Genomic DNA, 10854 nt, shown 5'->3' with positions numbered 1-10854 from the left:
TAAACTGACATTGAACTTTCAATACCACCACCTCCTCCTCCTCCTCCTCCTCCTCCCCCTGCATAGTCTTCTTCCTCTTTCTTCATATGATAAAAAGCCTGAAAATTGACACGCGATTGAAGAAAAAAAAGGTAAAAAAAACTTAATCGATTTCTACGGTTCGCTGACCGGCCGACGATGTGTGTACAGGTGACGTTAATTGGCTCCTCGCAGGTGACACACACACACACACACACACACACACACACACACACACACACACACACACACACACACACAATCTTTCTTCTTCATCTCTCTCAAAAGGAAGTATGACCAAATTAGGTAAGAACACACACACACACACACACACACACACACACACACACACACACACACACACACACACACACACACACACACATGCAGGCACGCACGGACGGACGGACGCACACACACACACACACACACACACACACACACACATAGCTACGGACAGGTTAGCGCTATGTTCTTGGAATGAATAAAAAAGAAAGGTTGCAAAAAGTGCATTCAATATGTCGAAGAAAGTAGCGACTGTATAACGGTTTGTTCTGATGCTCCCGGCCATGCGCGATCTGATTTCCTATCTTGCACTGTTGAGGTTTGTTTTTCACCCTGAAGGGAGAGGCACCAACGATCTCCTATGTTGCATTGTTAAGGTTCCAGGTTTGCTCCCTTCCATATATGGAGACACGCCGAGGGTTTTAGTGAAGAAAAAAGAATACAGATAAGATGATGTTTCTATAAAAAAAAATTGTTATGAAATATTGTTGAGGTGTGTTTTGCCCTGTATGAAAAGACACGCCAAATAATTATATGTAAGAAAAAATACAGAGAAAATGCTGTCCTTACAAAAGATTTCTTGTGGACACGCCCCAAAAATTTATATGTAAGAAAAAGAATAAAGAAAATGCTGTCCCTACAAAAATTCTTATGAAGCATTGTTTAGGTTTGTTTTTCTGTGTAAGAAGGCACACCAATGAGTTTATATTTAAGAAAAAGAGCAATACAGACAAAATAATGTTCCTACAAAAAAAATTTATGAAGCATTGTTAAGTTTTTTTTTTTTACTTTATAAGGAGACACGTTATGGAGTTTATATATAAAAAGAAAAAAGAAAGAAAAAAAAGAAGATTGTTCCTAAAAAAATCTTATTAGAAACATTGTTGAGTTTGTTTTTCACTGTATAAAGACACACACCAATGATTTTATATGTATAAGAAGAAAAAAAATGCCCATTAAATGCTGTTCCTTTAAAGATATACGAGAGATGTGGTATGTTAGTATTCGATGTTGTGTACTTGTATGTAAGAAAAATGTTATTGCTGAAAAATTATGTAGTTACTTTGTAGGTTTCCTAACGGTCTGTCGTACAACTTCAAGTGGCAAGTTCGACGTGATCCGATTCCTTATATCGCATTGCATTCCATTTCATCGTACAGGGAGACTGACCAGGGATTTTACAGATGTTAGGAAGAGAATAAAGAAGATGATGTTCCTACAAAGATAAAAGGTATATAGAATGTTGTTATATATTTCGTTACTGATATAGAAGAAAAAGCTGGTATATTGTTTTTGTTAAGATATTCCTGATTTTGCATGTCATGTGAATTTAGAGAGGCTGTTAATTAAATGTGTTGGCAGTTGTTTTTATTGTTATTCTAAGCACGCATTTTAAGGTCATGATATACGGGTCATCACTCATCTGATTTTTTGTTAATCTGAATCGGAAATTAAATGAAATAACCGAAAAGAAAATATACTTTGATTGCATCCCAAATCCCAAAGAAGAAACAAAAAAAAAAAAAAAAAATCAGCAAATCCTTGAAGCGTCAACTAACTTTAGGAAGGTATACACGTCAAGTAGATAAAAAATAAATAAATAAACAAACAAAAAAAGCGAATACGTTAATTACTTGAAAAAAAAAATAGCAACAAAAAAAAGGAAAAATAATACGAGAGAGAGAGAGAGAGAGAGAGAGAGAGAGAGAGAGAGAGAGAGAGGTTGACGGTTGACAAGTCCTTGCAGGTAGAGCTACGGGTATTGACCTACATTCTCTCTCTCTCTCTCTCTCTCTCTCTCTCTCTCTCTCTCTCACTCCTTCTAGCTGGTTTTATATATCTCTCCATTCGTGTGTGTGTGTGTGTGTGTGTGTGTGTGTGTGTGTGTGTGTGTGTGTGTGTGTGTGTGTGTCCCTTACAACCCGCGGCTTCTCCTTCCGTTATCTCATAAACAACGGTAAGAGCGAAGGTGAGAGAGGGAGAAGGAGAGTTAGGGAGAGAAGGCAGAGAGGCAGAGAAGTGAGAGAAGAGAGTGAGAGAAGAATCTGACTGGAGGATAATGATAATAATAATAGTAAAATAATAATAATAATAATAATAATAATAATAATAATAATAATAATAATAATAATAATAATAATAATGATAATAACAATAATAATAATAATGCAGTTTGTTGACACCAAGAAGGCAAATATGGAGGAGGAGGAGGAGGAGGAGGAGGAGGAGGAGGAGGACGAGGAGGAGGAGGAGGAAGAGGAACAGGAAGAGGAAGAGAGGAAAGTAAAGACATTATTTACTCTGTTTGTTTACTTTCCCATTGAGATTCGCCCCCTTCCCCCCCCCTCTCTCTCTCTCTCTCTCTCTCTCTCTTGAAAGGCATGGGAAGGCTGCATCTTCAACCTTCTCTCTCTCTCTCTCTCTCTCTCTCTCTCTCTCTCTCTCTATTCACCCACTCAATCACAGACTCATTCACTCGCTCTTACTCTGTTTGCTGTTTCACTCGTGTGTGTGTGTGTGTGTGTGTGTGTGTGTGTGTGTGTGTGTGTGTGTGTGTGTGTGTAAATTAGTATTAAACAATATGAATGAAAAAAGTTCAAATATTACAAAGATCATTGACCCTTCACCTCGGCAATCCTCCTCCTCTTCCTTTTCCTCCTCCTCCTGATCCTCTTCCTCTTCCTCCACGTCCTCCTCTTTTCTTCTTTTATGGTCCAAGACGGAACTGGTTGAAATGTTTTTGTTTTCAGTGATCATATGTCCTTCACACACACACACACACACACACACACACACATATATATACACACACACACACACACACACACACACACACACACACACACACAGGCATTCCTTGTCCTTATGTCGACTTTTACGCTTGTCTGTGTCTGTGTTGCCCTCTCTCTCTCTCTCTCTCTCTCTCTCTCTCTCTCTCTCTCTCTCTCTCTCTCTCTCCCTGGGGTCATCGTCCGTCACAGGTATAAGCTTCCTCGGGATTCCGAATCCCGACACACACACACACACACACACACACACACACACACACGGTACAGAGAATGACACAGAGTCTTTTATTAAACGGGAATTTGGTATGAGACGGACGAGAAGAGAACAACCATATAAGTTTCGCAATGTCTGTGTTTAGGAGGCGGTCAGGACGGGGCGTGGCGGCGGTGGCTGCGGTCAGTCCGGAAGGCAGCGCGAGTTTCCCAGCGCCTCAGAAACAATTGTGGCGTCGTTGATCTGCGAGCACCGTTATACGCCTGACCGGCCGGGTATATAAGGGCGGTGGGCGGCGCGGCCATGGTCACAGGGGGGCCTGGACGCCGCAGCGACGACACGCGGTGACTCACTGACTCAGGGAAGACTTACGACAGCTTGGAGTGACTGAGGGACATCGGGACGCCACGACATAGCTGGCAGTGACTCACGGGACACAGACGCCCCTCTGCCGTCAAGGTCGCCGTCGAGATGTTCACACGGCCACTGCTTCTGGTGTGCCTCGTGGCCGCCGCCGCCGCCGCCGACAACACGGTGACTGTGCCGAAGGACCTTATGCGGTTCATCCTCGGCTGCCAGCGGGTGAGCCCTACGCAGGACGCGGCGGTGCCCGTGTACTCGGTGGACATCGACGAGAAGAGCGGCACCACCTCGCAGAAGTTCGGAATGCTGAACATGGACGACCTGAGCCACGCGCTGAAGCAGACTGTGGACAGCGATGTGGTGCTGGGCCAGATCATGGAGCAGGTGGAGGAGGCCGTCGCCGCCTCCTCGCGGGGCCGCGGCAAGTGTAACGTGGAGAACAAGATCAACATTGAGATTCCCCCGCAGCAGGTCAACGATTTCAACGATAAGATGCAGCAGGTGGCGCAGCAGAACAACTTCCTCCTGCTGGAGCAGATCAACAACCTCTTCACGTACAAGCTGCGGCAGCAAAGCGACGCCCTGGAAAAAATTATGAGGCGGAAGCTGAAGCAGGTGAATGACAGGCTGGACCTTGTCCTCCAGGCGTTGGGCAAGGAAGTGACACCTGACGACGACGACAACGACGACGACGACGATGACGATTTGACGGGGAGCAGCACCAGTGCTCCCAATTTGAGGGACTCTGGCGAGTCCCTCGAAGACGATCAGAGTGCTGAGGCTCAGCCGGAGCCGGAGCCCGAGCCCGAGCCCGAGCCCGAGCCCGAGCCGGAGCCCGAGTCCAAGCCGGATCCCGAGCCCGAGCCGGAGCCCGAGTTCAAGCCGGAGCCCGAGTCCAAGCCGGAGCCGGAGCCCGAGTCCGAGCCTGAGCTTGAGCCTGAGCCTGAGCCTGAGCCTGAGCCTGACTGTAATTGTAAGAACAAGACACAGACTCAAGGCGACTCCTCCGCCGAGGCACAGACCCAAGGCGACTCGTCGACCGAGGCACAGACTGAACCACCCCGAGTGAGTCTACCGGAGACGACCACGCTCGCCGCCAAGGACAGCCAAGAATCGTCACAAGAAACAACCTCCGGCGAGGCGGCACAAGCTGAGCCTGAGCCAACCACAATCACTGTGGCGGTGCCGGCGGCCGAGACGGGGTCACAGGAACAGACGGAGCCATCACAGCCTGGGTCACAGGAACAGACGGAGGCACCACATCCGGGATCACAGGAGCAGACGGAGGCACCACAGCCTGGGTCACAGGAGCAGACGGAGACACAGCCTGGGTCACAGGAGCAGGCGGAAACACAGCCTGAGCCAGCCACGACCATCGCCCCGCTGCCGCCGCAGACCGAGCCCACATACAGACCATTGCCAATCGTCACCACGACCCTGAAGACTCCTACGGACGACAGCAGGTCAGACGAGGACTCGAAGGAAGACGATAACACAAGTATCGACGACGACGATGATGATGATGATGTCTCCTCGTCGTCGGAGCCATCTATACCAGGGTTCGTGCGTGTGGCGCAGAAACCGCCCGAGATCTACAACGTGGGCCTCGTGCGGCCCTTGGTGCGGCCCCTGAGGAGGCACTCGCAACAACCGATATACAACAGGGAGAGGATCCAGCTCCCAATCTTCCGTGTAGGGCCGAACAGCGAGCTTGAGGGAAAGAGATAAGTAAAGAACGTGGTGCGAGTGAGTTAGTGTTTATGAGAAAGACGATGAGATGAGGGAGTAGAAGATGAAGGAGAAGGAAGTAAAATACGACGAGGAGGACGAATCTAAAGACTAGGAGTGGGAGGAAGAGGAGATGAAGGACGAAGACGAGTGAGGAGGAGGAGGACTTTATAAATTGATATTACAGACGAAAACACAGGAAAAAAAGCTTACAATTACCAACCGTTTTAATGCAATAGACTTTGGGATGATGCAGTATCTTTATTACCAGACACAGTTTACGTCAAGGCGTTGTGTACTTCACGATGGATGTATATTTTGTATCCTTAGGTAGGCGCTGCGAGTCTCCGTGAGGCTTGAGCTTGAAATGTATAGTTAGTGTAGGTTCGGAAAAGACTTGATTTGTGCTCGTTTTAGACTATTAAGCTTTGTGTTCAAGACGTTCATTATTCAATCAAGGGCATAGTTGCTATGTTATTAATATCTGAATTGCAATATCGCGAAATACCAAGGAGGGAATTTTTCAGAACTTAAATACATTTTCTCGCTAAGTGTTAATGTTTCCGTCACAATCATGGGTTTCACATCGACTGTAATTTACGGTACATGCATATTACTTAAAGAGTTCTCAGAAATCTATGTTTTGTGCTCTTCGCTTATGTCTTCATCTAATTCATGGTTGTTACCTTAGTCTTAAGTCATTCAGAATGCATCTAGATATTCCAAGGCAAGTTCTAAAAAAATATGGCTGACTTCCTCGCTTGGCATCATGTTTTTTGTATTGAATTCTTGGGTTTTACATCGATTCTAAGTCATTCAGAAAACAAATAAATTCCTGGAAGAGTTTTTAGAAAATTTGGCTCACTTTCTTGCTTGGCATTAATGTTTCTATCTAATTTATGGTTGTTATTCTAATTTTAAGCCATTGAGAGTACATATGATTTGCTAGAAATGTTTGTAGGCAATTTTAGCTCAGTTTTCGGTAAAAGTTTCCAGTTTATTTCCTAAGGTGTTACTGGATCATCTCGTCGCTGTTACCTGTTACTGTTTTGTTCACCTGTTGTGTACCTGAGGCGTTACCACCTCAGTGTTCATGTTCAATAAAACGTTCCTGGAAAAACCTGTTGTCTCGTTACTTCCTCATCACAACCCAGGGATTATGAACCCATTTTCAGTCCCTGCCCGCTATAATCATTGGTGCTCAGCCATGCACCCACCACGGCCACCAAAGGAGAATCAAATGGTAAGGTAACACGTGCCACACATCTGCTCATAACACAAGTCTTAAAGGAGCGAACACCTTCATTACCTTTCTGGACTTGCCATTTTATCTCTTGAGAGGTAATTAACTACCATTTAAGAACCATTTGTGTTGTTAACTTTGAAAACAAGCAAAAATAATAACCAGTCTTCTTCATCTTATTATTATTATCATTATCATCACTATTATTATTGCTTGTCACAATTATTAAGTTATTCCGGAAACCTGTTGCCTCGTATCTCGCCATCACGGCCTCGCATCAAGACCAGAGTTGCTGAATGTTGAAGGCGCGCCAGAACAACATTATTAAAACGGCACCGCGAAGCTGACGACCGGACGAGCAATGCCGCGCCGTCAGGTGATCTGGTTCTTGAACTTCTAGGTTGAGAGTTGAAGGTCAAGAGTAAGTCGAGGCTGAGGGTGAAGTCTGAGTGCCGCTTGGGAAGAATGTGGGAGGTCGAGGGTGGACTAGACGGGCTGGAGAAGGTCTGGGTGTTACTTGAGTCGTTGAAGGATGATGGTCGAGGGTGGAGTGAGCAGGCTGACAGGAGTGTTTGAGTGTCACTTGGATCAGATGTTGAAGGTTAAGGGTGGACTAGACAGGTTGAGGGAAAGGTCTGAGTGTTATACTTGAGTCGTATCCGGATGATGGCCGAGGGTGAACTGCGCAAGCTGACGGAAGTATTTGAGTGCCACTTGGGTCGAGGTCGAGGGTGGACCAGCGTTGGCAGATTATCGTACTCAGAGCCTCGTATTTACCGGTTTCTGAGCCATAGCTATTGCCAAAAAAACACCAATAATTAACCATTTTAACGATAACTATATATGAAGGCAGTTATTGGGGTCGAGGAGGCAGTTTTGGGGTCGGAAATTGGCAAACATAGGAGGCTGAGTACGACAATCTGGCAACGGTGGGGTGGACTACAGAAGGTGAGAGGGAAGTCTGAAAGCTAATTGGGTCGAAAAGTTGATGGCTGAGGGTGAGGGGTTGACTGGAAAGGTTGACGGGAAGGTATGAATGCCACCTGAGTCGAGGTTGAGGGTAGACTATACAGGCCGAGGAGAAGGTCTGAGAATCGCCTCGAGTACCAGCACCAGCGCCGCCACGAGCACACCTGAGATGGACAGGTGTGCATCGGATGTGTTCGCCAGTTTGTCCGCATCTTCCAAATAGTAAACACTTCAGGAAACAAATGAATCAAAGCTATTGCGGAAAATTAATTAGTGATGCTATTGTGAAAAATCAACTAATGTGCCGCGGTATAAAACATGAAGTTAATCAAGTTGTCATGGTTGTCAGTTTTCATTTCTGGTATTGGTTTATAATTACCCATCGACTTTACATATTTTTCACAGTAGTTTGTTTTGTGATATGCGTGCTAATTGGAATGGTGCGTGCAAATTAGTGAGTATAGCATAATTTTCCGTGCCTGCTTGTTAATTGGAATGGTGCGTGCAAATTAGTGAGAATAGCATAATTTTCCGTGCCTGCTTGTTAATTGGAATGGTGCGTGCAAATTAGTGAGTATAGCATAATTTTCCGTGCCTGCTTGTTAATTGGAATGGTGCGTGCAAATTAGTGAGAATAGCATAATTTTCTGTGCCTGCTTGTTAATTGGAATGGTGCGTGCAAATTAGTGAGTACAGCATAATTTTCTGTGCCTGCTTGTTAATTGGAATGGTGCGTGCAAATTAGTGAGTATAGCATAATTTTCCGTGCCTGCTTGTTAATTAGTACGGCCACTAATCTCACCTTCCCGCCTTGGTACAAAACAAGCCGCCGTAGTGCTCTCAACCAAATCAAACAGATTATTACGTGTTCCATGATCCACCTAACTCTAAATCAATGTTTCTCTTTAATAAGTCTCCCAAACGACCCAGAATACTATAATGAAACAAACGCCACAAAAAAATCTAACTTAGTCCTCAACGTGTCCTTTTCCGTTTTCTCTATAAACAAAAAACAAAGACGGTGTAGGATAATAAACTATCTCCCCACATAACAAGCCTCTCAAACGCTCTGCAACGACACTATGCCACAGAAAAATTAAGTAACAAATTCTTAAGCTTTCCATAATTAACGGTTCTTCCCTCGTCCCTATAATATTTCCTAACGTCACATAGAAAGAAAGACAATTATCAACTATTTGTTCATTCTGGCGTATTCCCTAAACAACCCAACACGCTTTCTTCTCTATAACTTTCCGACGTCCTATTGCCTGATCTTCGCCACACAAGCACAATGCGATGATAAAGTCCTCCCTGCCTGTCACTCATTACTCCTCCACTGTCAACACGGACCGCTGACTCTTCCTAACCTCTCCATTCAGGTCGGGCGTCCACCCCTAACCTTCAACATCTGACCCAAGTGACACTCAAACACTCCTGTCAGCCCGCTCACTCCACCCTCGACCATCATCCTTCAACGACTCAAGTAACACTCAGACCTTCTCCAGCCCGTCTAGTCCACCCTCGACCTCCAATATTCTTCGTTGAAATCTTGCACTCTTACTACTTTTCCATCTTTATTAACCTCTCGAACGCTTTTTCTCATTTTTAGTTTCCTATCAGCATTTTATTATCTTTCCACACTGTTTACCATTATGTTGCCTCTAGATTTTCCGCTCAAATAGCATGTCTCAATTATCTCCACTTTTCTCCCTGATATTACTGACAAAGTGTGGTATACATTTCTAATCTCTATACCCCTATTGCGTCCTCTGTCTACTTTTCCTTTCATTACTAACGTGCTGTCCCATATGTTTCTAGCCTTCTAACCACCACTTTTATGTCTGTTATCTACCCCTCGCCAATACCTATGTCCCCACTCATCTCTCTCTCTCTCCTTCTCTCCTTCTCTTTATCTCTCCCTCTCCCCTAAGTCCCCGCGCCGCCTCACCTCCGGCAAACACGCAGAAGACGCCGTAGAAGTCGTCAAGATCGAGAGCCCTCCGCGAGTCGCCCGTGACAGCGAGGGAGGGAAAGTGAGGACACCTGCTTCCGTTGACCAGCGATCGACCGTACAGGTGATCCAGGATGCCCGTGTCCCGCAGCTGCTGAAGACTACAGTAGGAGGAGGAGGAGGAGGAGGAGGAGAAGAAGGAGGAGGAAGTGATGATGATGATGCGTGACAAAGAGGAAGTTGTTTAACTTTTATCGTGTGTGTGTGTGAGTGTGTGTGTGTGTGTGTGTGTGTGTGTGTGTGTGTGTGTGTGTGTGCGTCCCGCGTATGTGTAAATGTTGTGGAGTTCAGGAACCCTTGCTTAACCCTCCTTATGCACACACACACACACACACACACACACACACACACACACACACACACACACAGAATCATTTACAGAGGCACGAGATCTTTCCTTTTTCGTCCACAAAGACAAACAGGCTCGGCAAACGCTTCTTTCCTTCTCTTTTGTCTTCTATTCTTCTCTCTTTACCCTTATTTGCTTTCCTCTTTTCTTCTCTTCCTTTGTGTTATCATCTGTTGTCTTCCCTTCTCATCTCGTCTTTATTGTTTTCGCCTCTGTTCTACCCTTCCCCTTATTTATCTGATCTCCTCTTCTATACCCCTTGCGTAGTCCAACCGGCCTCTTGCAGACTCCTTACGTTCTTATTTTCTTATGTTTTTCTTTCTTTCTTCCCTTCCCTTCTCTTCTTTTTTCGCGTTTTTTCACTTCTCGTCTTTCTCTCTTAATGGCACTCGACGGAAGGATAGCAAAATTATGAATGTTTATAACCCTTCCCCCGCTTATCTCCCTATCTATCTCTATCTATGTCTATTTAACTATCTATCTGCAGGTACACACTCACATGTCGTCCATCTGGGGCAGCAGTCTGAAGCCCTTGGTATATAGAATCGCCAGTGTCGCGCCGCTGAAGAACGGCTTCCGCGTCAGGTACCCCGGGCATGACTTGGCTTGTAGGAGGAAGTTGATTATTAGGAGTCTGAAGGAGGAAGAAAAAGGGGAACTTATGATTTTAGAAGTCTGTAAGAGAGGAAGAGTAAAAGTAAAGGTAAATTTGGGGATATACGCCATATTTACGCGTGGCCTCGGTGCTCATCTCTGACACAATGGCCCTTGAGCCTGTGGTGGGTGAGACCTCATTACCCCAGTTCCTTATGTTTTTAGAAGTCTGCAGAGGAGAAAAAGAAGAAGAGAAACTTATGTTTTTGAAAGTATGTTTGAGAGAAAGGG

At 45.3% G+C, this 10854-nt stretch overlaps 1 protein-coding gene across 1 annotated transcript in view; it reads right to left on the bottom strand.

Annotated features, from left to right (window-relative positions):
• Positions 1–10720, bottom strand: part of LOC127000184 (fibrinogen C domain-containing protein 1-A-like) — a 24650-nt gene extending 13930 nt beyond the window's left edge. The window contains exons 1-2 of the mRNA XM_050863577.1: positions 10702–10720; positions 10469–10531 (exon numbers count right to left, since the gene is read on the bottom strand). Coding sequence (XP_050719534.1) covers positions 10469–10531; positions 10702–10720 — 82 coding nt within the window. The remainder of the gene's footprint in view (positions 1–10468; positions 10532–10701) is intronic.
• Between the last annotated feature and the right edge of the window lie 134 nt (positions 10721–10854).

This window comes from Eriocheir sinensis, chromosome 18 (assembly GCF_024679095.1).
Source record: "Eriocheir sinensis breed Jianghai 21 chromosome 18, ASM2467909v1, whole genome shotgun sequence".
Lineage (NCBI taxonomy): Eukaryota > Metazoa > Arthropoda > Malacostraca > Decapoda > Varunidae > Eriocheir > Eriocheir sinensis.
This window is presented reverse-complemented; position numbering and strand designations above follow the sequence as displayed.